Below are 18,845 nucleotides of genomic sequence, written 5' to 3'. Positions count from 1 at the left end.
GGCAGTAGGATCGCTTAAGCCCAGGAGTTTGAGGTTGCTGTGAGCTAGACTGACGCCACGGCACTCACTCTAGCCCGGGCAACAGAGTGAGACTCTGTCTCAAAAAAAAAAAAAAAAAAAAATAATCAACCTACTGTGTGAAAGAACTCTATGGGGCACTTTGGAAGGCAAAGTACATTACCATCCAGGAAGGTCATTCTCTTCCATCAAAGCTCAGGGAGGGCTACATGGAACAATGAGAGACAGGATTCTCATCCAGGGCTCTAGATTGTCTGAATTAAACCCTGGCTACCCAGATCACATTGCCAAGTCATACCCACCTCTTATATGCACCATAAAGCCAGCAAAGAGTTAAACTGGTTCTCACTCCACAGAGACTGGAGTTTAGATACAGAGAAGGACTGGCCTAAGGTTCATGGCCCCCACTCCTCCCCAAGTCTTAACTTTTCTCAAAGGGCAACTAGGTCAAAGTTAGCCTTCTAATCTAAATCTGGTTGCTTTTATGTATAAGAGGCATATTTTATACTACTGTGTACCCACTAGGATGGCAATAATCAAAAGGACAGATAATAACAAGCATTTACAAGAATTTGGCAAAGTTTGAACCCTTATATGCTGCTGGTGGTCATCTACAATGGTGCAGGCATTTTGGAAAACAATCCACCACTTCCTCAAAAAGTTAAAACACAGAGTCACCATATGACCCAGCAATTCCACTTCTAGGCATATACCCAAGAGAAATAAAAACGTATGGCCACACAAAAACTTACACATGAATGTTCACAGCAGCATCATTCATGAGAGCAAAAAAGTAGAAACAATTCAAATGTTCATCCACTGAAGAATGGATAAGTAAAATATATCTACACAATAGAATATTTTTCGGCATTGAAAAGGAATAAAGTACTGACAAATGCTACAACATGACTGAACGTTGCAAACATTATGCTAAGTGAGAGAAGCCAGTCACGAATATAAATTTCACTTACATGAAATGTCCAGAATAGGCAAATCCATGGAGACAGAAAGACTGATGGCTGGCTCGGGGCAGGGGAGAGTGGGCTGGGGGAAATGGAGAGTCACTGTTATGGGTATGGGGTTTCTTTCTGGGGTGATCAAAATTTTCTAAAATTGATTGTAGTGATGAATGTACAACTTTGAATATACTATAAACCACTGATTTGTAAACTTTAAATGGGTGAATTTTCTGGTATGTGAATTATATTTCAATAAAGCTGTTATTTAAAAAAAAAAAATGGCAAGTCGAGCAATATGTGCTCTTGTGAAATCTACACAGTATTGTAGGGAAGAACCGTCACTCCCAGACTGAAATTGTCACAGAGATTTTCATCAATGGGCTGGACTTTGAGGGGCCCAGGATTTGAGAAAAATCAGACCAGGAAACTTCCAGGCAACTGCCTGAAAAATTCGGTGCAGTATTCTGGCCAACTCACCTCACTTTAAGCCCTGACATCTAGTTCCTAGAATGTTAGGACATCTGGCCCAGTGCATTTTCACTTATTACTGGGCTGGCTCCCAAAAGTTCTTGCCCTGTAATGTTTCTACAGGTTTCCTTGCTGCTCCCAAGGCGATCTGAGAGTTGGTATTGAGAACAGTTGTGTTGCTGTGCTGCAGGAACTTTCAAAACAGACTAAAGTATAGAGCATACTCGTAACAACAGTCTTGAAGGGCCGAACAAATTTACAAGTCTTCCTTGGTGTATAACTATATTAATCTTTTCTTCCCACATATTCCCCGAAAGGAGAGAAGATGTGTGACTCCTTAATAATTTCACCTGCACTTGGAATCTTGCTTGGGAAAATGCTTGCTATGAATATATAGGACACTGCAGATACTCTTAGTGCTAGGGTTTCTGTGACAAGCCTATTCCGAGAAGTGCAAGACAGATGAGCTACAATTTGTATGGGTAGCAAACCCTCAGCTGCATTAACAAAATGCCTCCAATAGAACGTTAAATAATTTCTCCCTCAGATAAGGACTCCATCCTTGAGGACATGTCTTTGCTATTCTTTTGACACTAAGCTTTGTTATTCTACTTGGTTAACAATATTGTCTTGCAATATTAGCTGGAACCCCAAAGAGTGTCCTTGGGAGCATGAACTCCTACTGGGTGGAAGCACGTGAAATTTTCAGTTGTATTAAGAGTTTCATTGTTTAATTTATAAGAGAACTAAATACGTGTAAAACTGTAAAAGTATAAAAGAATAAAAACAACCCCCCAGAACAAAAGTTTAATTTAGAGAGATCCAGAGCTCAGGGGCAGTCACCACAAAAACCAGAGACCCCTTGCCCAGAGATGGTCTTCTGGAGAAGTGCGCTTTGCGCGGGGCTGGCAGGTTGACTGGACCTGCTCAGGGTCCCTCCCTAGCTCGGTGGAAGCTACTGCCTCTCAGCTGCGACTGCACACTGTAATCACTGCACACTGTAATCGCCTCAGGAGCTTTGGAAATACTGATACCTGAGTCCCACCCCCAGAGATTCAAATTCAATGGACCTGGAGTGGCCTGGTCGTCTGGATTTGTAAAAGCATCCCAGGTGGTTCCAATGTAGAGTGTCAAGGTTGAAAAACACTAGCAGAAGGTGAAAAGTCCTGCCTTTGAAGATCCCATTATAGGACAGACAGCCTTTGTTTCACCCAGTAACACAGAATAAAACAAACACTTGAACTAAATTCCAAGTGTACTGTAACATATAGGAATAAAACATTTTAAAGTTAAGATTAACTTTTCTTTTCTTGGGGGAAATGAATCATGGTTGTTTTGAGATTGATTATGGGTTTTCTTTCTAAATGTTACAAAGTCATTAGGTAATGGAAAACTCCACTTGTTTAGGATTTAAGGTATTTGAGCAGAGTAAATGAGCGTGACACGGTATTTGATCTGGAACGCACTAGCCTTCGCCTAGTTTCCCTTTGCCATCAAGGATGGGGGACAAGCAGTCAGGCAAACCCTGGTGCTGTGTGCCTGAAGGGCAAGAGAACGGCAGGCATGCATGCTCTTCCCTGTCTAGCCCAAAACGTTAGATCCCTGACAGTGGCCTGGAAACTTACCAATGCTTCAAATCACCATCATTTGGGGGGCGAGTGGCTTCACTTGCTCATGCCACAAACTCTCTTCCTTTCCTTTGAGTGAGTCATTTCACTGGTCAGACTTAATCCCTTCTGCTCAGCTCTGGGGCTGGCCTGCTGGCTCAACCTCCTTTGCTAATCTGTTTGCTGCTCCAGAGGGAAAAATCTCTTTCCAATCCTGCTGGCAGTGACCTTCCTAGGGCTTGGAGTGGCTGCACCTCATTTCTCTCCGTGTGCTCCTTCTCCAGGGACACACTCTTCGACTTTGAGCAAGTCACTGGCTCTCAGTTGAAAGGGGTTATCCAAGGCTACAAAAGTACATCTAACTCAAATTTTTATAAAATTCATTCTATTAAAATGCAACTAAAGGATCCTACTGGGAGGCAACACGGTATGGTGATGGATACTTCAGCTCAAATCCTGGCTTTGACCTTTACTGGCTATGGAGTCTCAAGCTCTGTATCTTCTCTGAGTCTGTTTATTTATTAACCTCTCTGAGCCTCAGTTCCCTCAATTGCAAAACGAGGAGGCCCCGCAGGGACACTGTAGATGAAATGATCCATGCCTGCAGCACCGGCACATAGCAGGAGATCAGTGAAAAATGAACCCCTTCAGCCTCCAACATCAGTAAGTAGCCATAACCAGAATTTGTTTTCGGATGTGTTCAATTAACCTTTAACTACATTTTCTTGGTAAATCTAAATTTTTATAATAAATTTGTGTAAACAAAGCACCCTGGCAAGAACACTGCTGCATGTGATCTTCCTGTATTTTCAGGCATGTCTGAATTCACACAAATAGAGTTCTCCCATAGGTAACGGTGCGTGAATTACATTGTGTTAAGGACCCGTGTGTTTACGACGCCTGTGTTCCATGGAGCTTCAGAGCCATGAACTGAGAGGCCGAGGGAGCCTGCCTCATTACGCAGAACGCGGTTCTGGACTTGCCTCTGATGCTCCACCTACCATGGGCAGCCTGATTTCCCAACTTCCAACCTCCTCGTACAAATAGGGGGAAGCCAAACTTTCTATGTCATCCCAAGAGGCTGACGAAGGAGGATGTGGGCACTGGAAGGACCGTGAGTTCTAACTCAGCAAAATGCCTTTTGTTCAAATCTTTGGCCAAGAATTACTTGCTCCTACAGGCCTTTCCAAAGTGGTTTTTGGGCCAGCCCACCTTCCTTATTTCTCCCCAATTCTCCCAAGAAAATGTGAAGAGACTGCTGTAAGTTTGTATGTATGCCAGGGCTGCCAATGGCCTCCAAAGAGAGACCTAGTATAATTAGTTATGGTTCTATAATATTATTTTATGATATAGACAGAATTTTGTTAGCTTAGACTTTTTGCTTTTCTCATAAAGGTTATTCCTTAAAAATGGGGAATGACACGGAGCTACTATAAAGAAATTCAAATACGTATGGTTCAGTCCTTTAAAGTTATGGCATATAATTCATCTGGCAGTACTTTTTTCTTTTTCCTTTTTTTGAGACAGAGACTCTGGGCTCGAGTGCAGTGGTGTCATCATAGCTCACTACAACCTCAAAACCCTGGCCTTGTGCAATCCTCCTGCCTCAGCCTCCAGAGTAGCTGGAACTACAGGCATGCGCTACAACTGTGGGATCAGGCCTTTCTACCTGTATACAGTAGTCTGCTCTCTGGAATAGCTGCTTGCTAGGGCTATTAACAGCTCCTACTCCTGCCCCTCCATCTTCTGAATTTGAGAACGCCTTTATTCAAATTAAGGTACCCTCAGTTTTCACTTCCAAACACCAACCAGCCTGCATGCTATTATTATGTTCCTGCAGCCTTTCTTTCACTTCATTGCCTAGCAGTCTGCAGTGTGATAGGAACGTTTAAAATATGGAAGATTATGTGGACTGAAATATCCCCTTGGCCCTCCTGATTCTATTCGGTGATATACTTTTATCAGCATGTGATAAATATTTCATACTGAGACTGTCACTTGGAATTTAGTCTTCATAGCTCTGCATAAAGCAATGAAAAGCATTTGGAAAGTCAGACTTATATCACAACAAGAACCATATGCTGAGAGCCTGCAGATGAGCAGGGCCTCTGGTGTCAGCCCGGGCGCGGCTGGAGAGCAGAATCGCATGAAAGAGGAGGCGACAGCTGCTCCCTTCCTGCATACTTAGAGGTCTGAAACCAAACTGGGAATGTCTCCACTGGGATTTGTTTTAGCACTTGAGTTTTTAAAAGCAGCATGGAAAAAACAATTTGAAGCATGGATGAAGCTGCAACTGTGTCTCATTTATTGAACACTTACTGTGGGCCAAGCGCTATGCTGCGCGCTGCACAGACACGTTGTCATTCAGTTTCCTTCACACCCCTGTGAAGTGCAGACGATTATTCCTCTTTTACAGAACAGGAAAATGAGTCCCACAGAAAGTCATGCGCCGAAATTCAGAAAGCTAGGGAGTGACAACCAGGACCTGAAACCACTCTTTTGTGACTCCCTGGTTCGGGCCCCTCATGCCTGTCAGTGGGGCACGTGAGAAAACAAAGAGAATGAGTTCGCTGGCCTCGTTTCAGCCTGCTGGAATTCACCTCATCAGATCATCTGTTCTTTTCAGCTTATTCTGAGCATGTGTGTGTAGGGAACACTCTGATTTCCAGAAGACATCCACAGCTTCCTTTCTGGAAAGGGCGGTGGCAACTTCCTCAACCAAAGGAGGCTTTTTAGTTTGTTAGTTAAGGGTGGTAACACTACTCACTGGTCAGCAGTTTTGCTATTTTCAGAGGGCTCTAGTACACATTATCTTACTTTGTATTCACAAAAATACCAAGTGGTGCTCATGGGAGGCGCTTTTACACCACTTGTACACATTAGAAGCCTTCCGGTCAGAAGGGCTGAGCGCTCTGCTGACACAGCAAGTCGGATCCTGGGCTGGAACCAGTGCCTCCGTGTTTCGGCGGAAGGCTCCCTTTCCTGCGCTTTCCTACCAAGCCAGCTCGCCTCTATTGAGCATTAATGCAGTGCTTACTAGGTCTACGAGGCACCCAATCACCACGGTGGATAAGAAAACAACCCTGTCTCTCCAGAAGCTCACAGGCTGAGGGCAAGGATGACTTATTAAAATGTCATTCCAAAATAAGGGACAGGCTGAATGTGGTCATGAAACAGAAAGGAGCATTTTCCTAATGGTTCTCTGAAAAAAGTGTGGTCAGTATCTTGGTGAAAAAAAAAAAAAAGCCGAGTTTCAAAAAATATTTCCAGTGAGAAACATACTTTAACATTATGAAAAACATAGACAGCTACATAGACAGCTGTGAACTTTAAGTGATAGCTGAGTTATTTAAAAAAAACAAAACAAAACACCACTAAGTTTGGCTCTCCAAATCAGAATCTGGTTCAAAGCAAGAGGAAAATTTATTTTTGCTGTTTCTGCCAGTCCCCCCTTCCCCACCCCACTCCTTCTCAGAAGCTGACGAGTCCCAGGGAAGGAAACCTCATTAGTAAATGAGGCATCTACAGCCTATCCCCTGTAGGACAGGGCAGCTTCTGTGTCCCAGTTCACAGCCCCGCCCCCGCAAAGGCACCAAAATCCATGTCACATTCCTGCCATTTCTGGGTGTCAAAAGCTTTCACGAAGTGTAGCCAAAGGCTTTTCTCAAACAGGCCCTGCTGTTGAGGCTATCTGTGGAGAACTCAGGTTACATAACTCAGCATTACGTCACCCACTTACTCCCCCACGCTCAGCAAAACACACGAGCTGTGAGATGCCAGCAGTCAAGTTTTCTTTTTAAAGGCAATTCAGTCAATAGAGGGGGTCAGTAACATAGCTCACTCACTCTTGGTCAAAATCCAACATGCACAGGGATGTTTCTGGCACTTAACAATCATTATCATTTATTTTCAGAATCAGAAAATGTCAGGCATGAAAGGAATCTTAGAGATCCCTCTCTACCCACAGGAGGAGGCTGGCATATGAGGGCTGGCTGCCAGCCAGTGGGAGGCGAGAGCAGAACCAGGTCTCCTGGCTCCCGGGCCAGGCGATCAAGGAGTATGTATCGGGCTCCTGTGCCGTGTCTATCAGAATAAACCCCAAGTTCAATCTCAACAAAGCAGTTAAACTTAGGTTATTAAATACAGCCAATTCATGAAATAATGCTTGCACTATAAGGGATCTTGGAAACCAACGTGCTCCATTCTTTACTCTGTAGAGGTGAGGCCTAGAGAGTTGTGGACCTTCTGGTGATGCTATCACTAATCTGTGATAGAGTCTGAACGGGAATCCTTATGACTTCCCAGTTGGCACTATTTTCACTTGATTGATTGAGGAAGTGAGATGGGTGGGGAGAAGAAAAGCGCTTCTTTGGCTCTATGTAGTAGAAATGTTTGGGGAAAAAGAAAATATTTAAAATACTGATTTTAGTTCTGCACTAGCATTATTTAATAAAACTAAGATTATTATAGTAACACATCTTAAACAATTTTTAGACCCTTTTGAGTATTTATAACTGACCAATACAGGAAGTGACAGCCTTAATTACCAGATTGGGAAGATGTAAAATTTCTCTCACACATCACTTGGCTCTGGTATTTCAAAAACACATCACGCTGGGCACAGTGGCTCATGCTTATAATCCAGCACTTTGGGAGGCCAAGGCTGAAGGATCACTTGAAGTCAGGAGTTCAAGACCAGACTGGGCAACACAGTATGACCCTGTCTCTACAAAAAAGTTAAAAAAATTAGCTGGGCATGGGCATGCCTGTATTCTCAGCTTCTTGGGAGGCTGAGGTAGGAGGATTGCTTGAGCCCAGGAGTTCAAGGCTGTAGTGAGCTATGATTGCTCCTCTGCACTCTGGCCTGGGCGATGGTGCAAGACCCCATTTCTATAAGACCACAAAAACACACATCAAGTACAAAACTAACATTAACTTAAGAATGGTATTCCTTTCCCTTTAGTAGAAAAACTGAATGCTGATAACGTTTTTTGAGAGATTAAATATCATGACCAAGAATGGAGAGTTACTAAATGAGTATTGCTAGGATTTAAATTTAGGTGTTATCTTGCTCAAAACCTCTTCTCTTATCCACCACTCCTATTATACTTTAGGGGGGACAACAAACGGTTGTCCCCAAACAGTTTTTTAGACTGATAGACATACAATTAGGAGAAATCCTCCCAACAGCACCAATGAAACTAGCCTTCATATATGCAAAGGTGAAATCCATCTAATCTGAAAAGAAAATTCAACTGCAGATATCAAGCGCTCAGGAAATGAGTACACGTCCCCACACACACAGTGGGCACAGTGGGTCATTACCTCCCTGCAACCTCAGCGGATGCAGTACAGAAACACAAATTAACACAAACAAGGGGGAGCCCTTTTGACTGCCCTCCTTAAAAGATGTGGCATTGTTCCTTTGTCATCTTGTGCAAAGATCTTCTGCATAAGCATGACTGGAGTCAACTCTGATTACTTGAAAGGACAAGCCAAGCAGGGAGGCATCAAAAAGTTTCCACTTAAGGGCACTCCAGTGATAGCTTGTCAGGAAAAGCACAACTGGAGCTGCAACCTTCAGATCTGTGGGGAAATTCTGAGCAAACACTTCTTAAATAAGGTGGCTGAACTTTAACGTTTTCAGAGTGTGGTTTTTATATATTTTTTTCTTCTGAAGGCAGAGAGAGTGAAGAGAGAGTTTTTTGAGAAATGATAAAGGAGCCTGGCCTACAGGGATCAAACTATTCATGAGCCTACAGAAGGTAAGCTATTACCTTCTAATAAGGGCTCTAATAGAACAATTAGAGAAAGGAAACACACATCTTGCTGCCTTCTTGCATCTTCAACGTCTTGTTTGCCTTCTGTCAAGATAAGGCCACCCTCAGTATGATCCCTCTTCTGAGAACTGACTAACAAGTGAGAATATATTTTGGCCCACCATTCTCCTAATTGTGTATCCTTGGAAGAATTACTCTAGCATGCCAGATCTGAATTTCTTCATCTAAAAGATGAGGATAATAGTGTTTTCTTCGTAAGGCTGCTGTTAGGAGAAACTGAGACAGTGTATTTAAAGTGCACAGTGCAGTGCCTGGTGCATATCAAGGGTTTGAGGCAGCAACTCTGGACAACAAGCAAACATCATCATACCCCCACCACCCCCACCATCATCGTCAGTAAAAATCAGTTCATTACAGATGTGGCAAATTAGGCAAATAAGCAACTTGCCCCAGGGCATGAGTTAAATTGCTATCTGAGCTGAGATTAGAACTTCTGCTTCTTGCCTATGAGACCAATGTGCTTTCTGTGCCAGAGTGAGTAATATCTGTTTCGACTTTAGGTACTTCAGGTTCAAATACAGTTCTTCAAGGAATTCCAGAGTATGGTGATTAATGAGAGAAGGATGGATACCACAGTAACAATTCCCAAATGAAACTCTTGCAAAAGTATTCTATAAACAGCATTACTACTGTCTTCTTTGGGAGCTCTTCTGCACATAGAAATATATTAAAGAACTTTTGTTGTATATGAAAGATGCAAGTGAGATAGACTTCTTTTAGAAAGGAAACAGAATCTTGCTTTATGTACATCAACCCTGGAGGAATCAAGCAAAATTAACAGGCAATCTCCAACCAAATCAGAGGCATTCCTGCTATGGGAATGCCAGCTGTGGGAATGCTATTGCCCCAGACGTGAGGATTTACTGGAATTTCTAGAAAAAGCAGGAAGGGAGGAAATTAGTTTAAATTCTTGTATGAAGAGATCTTTTTATAGCTGCAGAGAAACTATATATCAAACAGATTGAAAAAAAGAATGTCGTACACGGGCCAAGCTATAAAACCAAACAACCCTTCTCACTGCCCTATTTTCTTAAATTTTGATAGGGGGCTGGGGAATGTTTCATTCATATTGCAAAACTTCTTATATCCAAAAGATATAAGGTTCACTTAGGGGGCAATTCTGGTCATCATATATAAATTCATGTTGCTTTCCTGAGGATTTTTATTGAAGTCCAAGACAGAGTACTTAAATCTTTTTTGCCTCTGACTGCTTTATTAGTACTTTTAAAATATGTAGATTGATCCTTTGATCGAATCTTAGTTGATCTATATAGGAATAGGGGAAAGTGCTGCTGGGATGTGCTTTTAAACTCTATTTCTGTTCTATTAAATGAGAGAATAGATGGGATCTAGTACTGAGAAGAGCAGTATGTCTCCAGAGTGTCAAAATGAAAAAGAACTTCTACAAGGTCTGATGGACCCCATAATTCCATGACAATTCTATTTCCAAAGACTTTATAAAGTCAATTCATAATTATATGGCATAGAGTGGACACTCAATAAATATTTAGGGAAAGAAACTGTGAGCGTGGAATTGCAAACTATATAGTTCATTCAATTTAACTAGCAGATTGTGTTTAATACAGCTGAGAAGTCAACTAGGGAATAGAGAGAAGTAAAACCAAGAAGAAACCAGTATTCACATTCAGGTGGGACTTGGGGACAGCGTTTTAATCTTTCTCTTGCCTATCAGTTATTTTATTATTGTTCTTCAACTACTATTTCATTTTCTTTGGAAGAAAATAGTCTCATCAGAGATATGCTCTAGTACTAGTAACATATTTTAATATTTTCTAACAGGAAGGAAGAAGGCTAACAGCAGAGGTGCTAGCAACATGAATGAAATAATTTAATTTTCTGAATTTTCTGGTAGCAGAAAAGTTAGAACAAGAGAAGTTTTTGGAATTAATGATAGTATACATACACAGCTGGCCCAGGAATGGGGAACCTGCCGCCTTAAGGCGAAATGTGGCTTTCATAGTCCTTACGGGATTTTAGACCTGGAAGCAGCCTTAGAAATCATAGTATAATCCTTTGGTTTTGCAGATAAGAAAACTGAAGGCTCACAGATATAAATTCACGAGTTCAAGCTTCAAATGGCTTAAGCTTCCTACCCTCAAATACCAATGTCTGAAGCATTTAATTTTGTTTTTTCCAATTAAACAAAATCAATGACTGTAAATAATCTAGGGAAGAAGGGAATTTTTTTATTGTGAAAAAAACATGAAACATAAAATTTATCATTTTAACCATTTTTAAATGTATAGTTCAGTAATGTTAAGTATATTCATATTGTTGTGAAACAGATCTCCAGGACTTTCTCATCTTCCTAAACTGAAACTCTACCCATTAAACAATTTCTCCTTCCCTACTCTCTCCAGCCCCTGGTATCCATCATTCTATTTTTTGTTTCTATGAATTTGACTACTTTGGATACTTCATATAAATGGGATCATACAGTGTTTGTCCTTTTGTGTCTGGCTAATTTTTGTTAACACAATGTACTCAGGTTTATACATGTTGTAGCATGTAACCAAAATTATAACCAAATTTCTTTCCTTTTTAAGGCTGAATAATATTGTATTGTACTTACATACCACATTTTATCTATTCACCATCTGTGGACACTTGGATTGCTTCTAACCTTTTGGCTACTGTAAATAGTATATAATTCTTTCCTTGTATTTTAAATGCTCCTAAGACAGGGACTGACTTTCCCTTATTCCATCAAAACAAAAGCCAAGTAAATTTTAGAAATTCTCCCAAACTATCAAAATGGTACTTCAGTTAAATTACATGTGGAGAGACACAGGGTATACTACCACTTTTCCCATAAAGGACCTAGAACAAAGCTACCTTTTCACAGGCTCTTCTAAAAGGATGAGAACTGTGGGCAAGATATCAGTTTTATTCAAGTTTTAACCACTGTCTACGGCATTGGAATGGGCATCGCAGTGACTGACAGTGAGAGAAGGTGATCACGGTTCACCAGCTTCTCATGTCACAACAGCACATTCAAAGAGTTATTGGTGGGCATTTCTCTTGAATGGTCATTTAAAGACTGAACCATAAACTAGCAAACAAGTAAAAATAAGTATGGTTTTAGAGGCTCTCAGCTACCACCATCCAAAATGCCAGTTACCCACGTTTGCTGTTACATGGAACCTAGAAAAACTGAAAGGTCACTTCACTCTAATGAACGGTGATCGTAACCCGTAGCTCTAAATGCACCCTAACTTTGCACAGGTATATTAATTCTTATTGGGTCTCAAGATAACAGTTGCTATGCATTTAGGATTTAGCTGATTATTCCTGAAATCATAATCTTAATTTGCACGTTCAAGGGAATCTCATCAGAATCTAGAAATCTAGGTCTGGCCACTGCTCCTTTGCTGACTTCCCATTCCCATTCCCCATTCCCCAGGGTCCCCTTTCGTTCTTCCTCCCTCACAGACAGGCAGCTATTAAGTCAGGTCTACAAAAATTACAACTCTATTTCAAAATGCTTGGAAAATATTTTCACAAACTCTGTATCAACTACACAGGGAGGGAAGGCTCCCAGGTGATGCTGGAGCCGAAGGACTTCAGCAGACACTCAGAGTCGCAAGGTGCTAGTGCACAGGAGGTAGACACAAAACAAGGTCCACTATGGTGGTTTAAAAAGCAAAGAGGCGCGGCAAACTGCAGAGCGGTTAACTGAGTTATCCTGACTAGTGCCCTACAGGTAGGAATCAGAAGGACTACCTTTAGAACAGCAAAATGGAACAAAGACAATAGCAAAATCTTGCTGACTTTCTTGCTTATCTTTCTGATGTGAAACACCGAAGAAGCCCCGCTTATTGTCTGACATAGAAATCCTTCCGCACTTCCTTGCTGCCCAGATTGTTCGAGAGCCGTCTGCCCGACTGCACACAGCCCAGCTTTGTCCCCTTTTTCTGGCTCCAGCTGGCATGGACACAAAAGTCCTCTCCAACCTTTCTGATCCCACCTGGGAAGCAGACAGGGAAGCTAGATTTAGTAGGCGCTAGTCCAGAACTTGCTTTCAACATGGAGGATGAATCCATAAGAGCTGCCAGGGTCAATCTGTCTTTTCGGAATTATCTTATACTGAAATAATGGCAGTTTACTGAGTGTCTCTGCTAGTTCTGGGTTATATGATATGATGCATATAGCTGGAAAGAGATTTGTGACTGACAGACTGGATTGTAATTTTCAGGGGGAGAGTGCTCCAAGAATGATAAGGAAAGAACAAGCGTATGTTTGGCTTTTACTGACTGGGCCATAATCACAGAGAATGGGCAAAAGGAGGCTGACTTGCTCATCACAAAAGAAAAGCCACTTGCCTCTCCTTGAGACGAGAGTGACCCCGAGCAGCTGTGTGAAGGCTAATAAGAAACGTTGATATAGGCCGGGTGCGGTGGCTCACACCTGTAATCCTAGCACTCTGGGAGGCTGAGGCCGGAGGATCACTTGAGGTCAGGAGTTTAAGACCAGCCTGAGCAAGAGCAAGACCCTGTCTCTACCAAAAGTAGAAAAAGTTAGCCAGCATGATGGTGCCCCCCCACCCCCCCCCAAAAAAAAAGAAAAGAAAAGAAAGAAATGCTGCTGCTGGCGAGGGTCCTTCGGGGTTGTCACAACAAAGACTAAAATCTTGCACATTTAGGATATGAAGGAAGAGTGTATGACCACTGAGGAGAGGCTGAGCTAAGTTTATGTGTTCCTTAAAAATATCTTGGGAACACAATGGGAGACGACTTATCCTTTAGTTTCTACTGACTTAGAAGCTCATGTTCTTCAACTTCTGAGTTTGCTTTAAGGAATTAGAAGACCTGAGCTCATGTCTAGCCATGTTGCCTTGGACAGGCATTCAGCTTTCCTATACCTCAGTTTCTCTAGCCAGAAAAACAGAACATTTTTGTTCAGTGACTTCCTTTAAAATCTGAAAAATCTTACGAGGCTCATGGGGTGGGTGGGTATCATCAGCACCACAGCTGATTGACATGGCTGAGGAAGCCACACTCTGAAGAGCAAGTAGAAAGCAGGGAAGCAGGTGAGTTTTAGGTTAGAGGATTTCTGCGTAAGTGCTGTCTTACAGTGTGTTTCTGGCAGCTGGAAAAGTGGCCATGGGCTTCCTCATTCATGGAGATGTGACACTGAGATCCATGTGCACCCTGGTGGGGTGGGAGTCGGGTCCAAATGCTCAAGTGGAAGAGAGACTTGATACCAAGAGTATCACAGCTCATGAGGGTGATATGTCAAGATCCCCATCAGATTTCTGCTTTCCTTTCATAGTTCACTCCTTCAGGAGGGAGGTTCTGGGTGGCCAATAAGACACCATAATTTGGATGGTACAGACCGGTTGCCTGAGGTGTAGATCTCAGGGGACAACTCTTCCTGCATTCATTCAGTCAACAAATAGCTCATTTGGAGTCATCTCTCTGTGGGGCTGCTCTAGATCTGGTGCAGAATGACAACAGCAAGCATGTGCATGACGCTGGCTGTGGCAGCATCACTCCAGCGGCTGTGCAGATATTAGCCTGCTTGATCTCCACCGCCACCCACTCTGCTCTCCTGTGCCGTCGGCATTCGGCACTGAGAGGTTACTATCTTGCTTAGGGTCACTAGCTATAGGCTGAGCCAGGATTCTAACACAGGCAGGCTGGCCCCAGAGTCCATGCTCTTGCCCACCAGGTGACAATGACAGGCCAGGCAAGAATCCCAACCTCGTGTCCCCTACTGTATCACAGAGGAGGGAGAAAATAGACAAGGCAAGGAGTAATGTCATCTCAGGTACTGATAAGTGCTGAATGGAAAACGAAGACAGGGCGAGGAAGGGCGGCTGTTCTAGGCAGTGCAGAAGGTGAAATCTGAGCACAGGCCAGGCTGAAAGGGGAAGGGAGCTACGGGAAAACCTGGGGAGGGGCTCCTCCAGGTAGGGAGTGCAAAGGCTCTGATATGGGAACAAGCCGAGTGTGCACTGGGGCAGTAAGAAGGTCAACGGAATAGTGTGAGAGAGGGAGAGGAGAGCAATGAAGGCCTCTGAGGACCTCATAAAAACTTCAGATTTTATAATCAGAGTGCTCTGAAGCCCCTGGAGGATGTTAAGCAAGGGAGTAGCCTGATCTGATCCTTTTTTTCTTTCTTTCTTTTGACAGGGTGTCACCTGGGCTACAGTGCAGTGGCCTTGTCATAGCTCACAGCAACCTCAAACGCCTGAGCTCAAGAGATCCTCTTGCCTCAGCCTCCTGTACAGCTGGGACTAAAGATGTGCACCACCATGCCCGGCTAATTTTTAAACTTTTTTTAGAGATGGGGTCTCGTTCTTGCTCAGGTTGGTCTCGAACTCCTGGCCTCAAACAATCCTCCTGCCTCGGCCTCCTAGAGTGCTAGGATTACAGGCATGAGCCACCACACCTGGCCTGGTTCTTTCTTTTGAAGAGATCACTGTGGTGGTGGTGTGTGGAGAACAGACCTTAGGGTGGGTGTGGGGCAAGTTAGAAGGCTACTACATCAGCCAGTGCAGGGGACGGTGTGAAGGAATACAGACCCTCCACCTCATTTGAGGCATGTAGTCCAAAGTCAACTTATACTAGCTTGTAGAGAGGTGGCTCAGGGGTCCGCCACATCTCGTACTCTGACCACGGTAAATGCTGCATGTGGATTCAAGAAGAGTCTTGATGTGAAGGGGAAGTGAGCAGAAATTTCCCAGATGCTGATACATGAGTAAGTAGCCTGCTGACAGAATGAGAACACTTTCGTTTGTCAGGCCCCTCTGAGGAAGTGGTCACATGCTGTTCTATGAGGGTACTGTGGAAGCCCTGGCCCGGCCAGTAGGCAGCCTGCATTTCCCCACCAGGAAGGTGCAGTGGCCAGGCTGTCCTGGGGAGGGCACCCTCGCCCTGCACACTGTCCAACGCTCCAGTGACGTTTGCATCTGTTTTGAGTGTGGACACACTGGGATGCAGGATGAGGGCCAGTCTAGTCTTTTTTGTTGTTGTTGAAAGGGTAGTTTTAGCATTTCAAAGCAAGAAGTGACACAGACAATTAGACATCACAGAAGAAATGGTGGCAGACATGATTTACAGGTCCCTTTTCTAAGCAGTGTGTACTCTGAATAACTTTACATTAAAGACAAAACCTGCCTGTTTTGGAGATGCTTGCCAACCTCTACGCAGAAAAAGTGCCAAAGAACTGAATCTTTCTGAGTTTATGCAAAATAAGGACTCAGGCTGCTTGTTTTTCTAAGTTCCACTGCTAAAGGATTCTATAAAATTCAACCACTGGTGACTGGAAAATGCCATTGTTCTAGAGTTTTCAAAATGTCAAGTATGTGTAAATGTGCAGATCAGTTTCTTTTTCTGACTACCTTTCATGCCTTTACTTAAAGATCATTTCGTAGGCCTGTCCCAGTGTGGCAAAGTTATTCCATTGCTAGGTAACTATAGAACTCAAAGATTGTTATTAGAATCGGAAATGTTATTCTAGAAGGAACTGTTCCATCATGTAGGCAATATAACAGGACTTCTAATCTTGACACAAAATGAAAACTACAGTTTTGAACATTGCTTCCTTTTTGAATTCTGTTTAAAGACAGGCTTGAAGGATCAGGGAAAGATTGCGATGCCACGTCAGCCAGGCTGGCATCTCCTGATGATACTAAAGAAGCCCTTTCCAAACCCTGAGCAGAACTTATAAAAATAGCAAGGAGTTTTCCCCTTCACACTTTATAAACGAATTTATTGCAATTAAGAAAGAAAAACGAATGGAAGCAGAAATGGAGCTTATGGTGTGACTGTTGCTAAATCAAAGAAAAACAGCAAAAAGGGTGATTTTTTTAAAGAGCAAGAAAAACCAATCGATAGAAGGCTGCTTTAGCCTTTGATGCTCTAATTACTCTTGCGGACAACAGACACATCTGACCACCCCGGAGGCCACGCTGCTGCACATGCCCCACCCACGTCATGAGAAAGAGACAAGCAAGCACAAATCAAGGTGGTCCCTGGCACTTCCACAAAATGAAAACAAAAACACCCTGCAGGGTCCTTTACGGGGTCAGCACTCAAGCAGCTGTGCTTTCCACCATCTGCACTTGCAGGGCACCTCCCGTGTGGCAACATAATTCAGGTTCATCACCCATGATGCTACCTTCAAGAAAAGGGCAACATTCGATTTATCTTGAATTACAATTAAATTCTAGGAAAGTGAGCATATATTTATACTTCAAAATATGTCTAAGTACACATGCAATACATCTTACAAAGGCTTAGATTAAAAAAAGTTATACTGAAATGTCTCATACTTAAAGCATCAATGCTTAGTAAACTGTGAGAACTCAGCTTCCCAGAAAGATGTGTTCCCCGGAAATTATGGAAAGCTGATATTTTCCTTTATGTTCTCCCTGAGTTTGATTATAGGAGACTACATCTTTCTATGTCTGTATTAGTAAAAGGAACAGAGTTTCATGATCCTGCTCTGTAAATCACAAACATCAAAAGCAGTGATGTCTAATCAAGGGGGATATGTCAAAGCTTAAAGCTCTTAATGAAAAACAGTCCATCATCGAAACATCTTACCTGTCGACGAATTATTCCAAGGTCTCTTTTGGCTTTATTCACTAGGGTTTGAATTTCTACAGGATCCTTCACATTTTTATTTTCTCTGAAGGCATCTCTTATCCTCCTGACAGCATATGTTCTAAATGAATTCACAGGAAAAAAAAGAAAACGTGTCAGCATTTCTGAGACTATCCTTTTAAATGAATTTAAAAGCTCTTCCTCCTTTAGAATTAACTACCTAATCTTTCCCTATGGATAATCCACTTTGATCTTTCCTCATGGGATAGCTGATCCATTACCATTCTGGGATGACTAAGCAAACAGATTTAGGAAAATAAATCTATAGTAAACAAGTCACATACAAATGGCAAACTGTTACTGAAATGCTCCTTAGATTACTGCTTCTTTAGTGTTATTCACGTCTGGCTTCCCTCCATTAACATGGGTAATTGAACCTCTAGTGTACAGAGACAAATCAAGAATTCAGAGGTTAAATGATGCATCACAGATGCATGTACCAAGATAGTGATCTATGTCAGACTCAGGTTAGCTTTCCAATCCCTGCACCACCTTTTGGCTCTCACTTCCCTTTCTGTACTATAAAAGCTGAGGCTGCTGTCCACATTAGGATCCCACCATAGCGGAAACCGTGGATTATGCCCAGATGCTTTTCTCCATAATGAAAGCGCATACATCTGTACACATCTACCACCAGCACCCCCACCCAGATAAAGATCATTTGCAGCACAGGACAGCAGTTCCAGAGCAAGGCTTTCAAATCAGACAGGCTTGGGTTTGTATCCTTGCTTCAGCTGCTACTGTTTGTGTGAACTTGGGCAAGCTTCTTAACACAAGGCTATGTTTCCTTTTCTGTCAAAAAGGCATCATACCTCTCAGTGATGCTGGGAGGATTAGGCTTTATAAAGTGTGTCTGGAATTTGGCCCAAAGCCTGGCACACAGAAAGACTCAATAAATGAAAGCTATTCTTGTTATTATTCTTGTTATACCTCAATGCAATTGGTATTCCCCTTTCCTCAGGTCATGGCCTCACCTTCGTTCCACATCCTTAGGATCATACCATAGTGTAGAGAGGGTACAGTGGTTGGGATAATTAGCCACAACAGACAACTCAAGTGTCCTTAACCAGACAAATTCCCACACTCAGATGGCCGTGGTCTTAACTCCCACGCCCACCCCATCTACTCCAGATTGGAAGACAAGAGACCAAGGAGAAGCAGCCTGAGTCAGATACATCGGAGGTCATCTTGTCCAGTCTTTTTAATAATCACTGATGACTCTGCTTTTAACTGTAAACACCAGTTAAAGAATCCATGTGATACTATTAGTAACACTTAACAATAGAAGAATGGAAATAGACACAAAGAAATGAAAGAAGG

The 18,845-nt window shown here is 42.7% G+C and overlaps 1 protein-coding gene across 1 annotated transcript in view; it reads right to left on the bottom strand.

Moving 5' to 3' along the window:
- Positions 1-18,845, bottom strand: part of LYRM4 (LYR motif containing 4) — a 150,249-nt gene that overhangs the window by 92,847 nt on the left and 38,557 nt on the right. The window contains exon 2 of the mRNA XM_069493318.1: positions 17,466-17,586. Within this exon, the coding sequence (XP_069349419.1) occupies positions 17,466-17,586 (121 nt within the window). The remainder of the gene's footprint in view (positions 1-17,465; positions 17,587-18,845) is intronic.

This window comes from Eulemur rufifrons, chromosome 18, assembly GCF_041146395.1.
Source record: "Eulemur rufifrons isolate Redbay chromosome 18, OSU_ERuf_1, whole genome shotgun sequence".
NCBI classification, from domain to species: Eukaryota; Metazoa; Chordata; class Mammalia; order Primates; family Lemuridae; genus Eulemur; species Eulemur rufifrons.
Note: the sequence above shows the minus strand (reverse complement) of the source record. Positions and strands in the feature narration are given on the sequence as shown.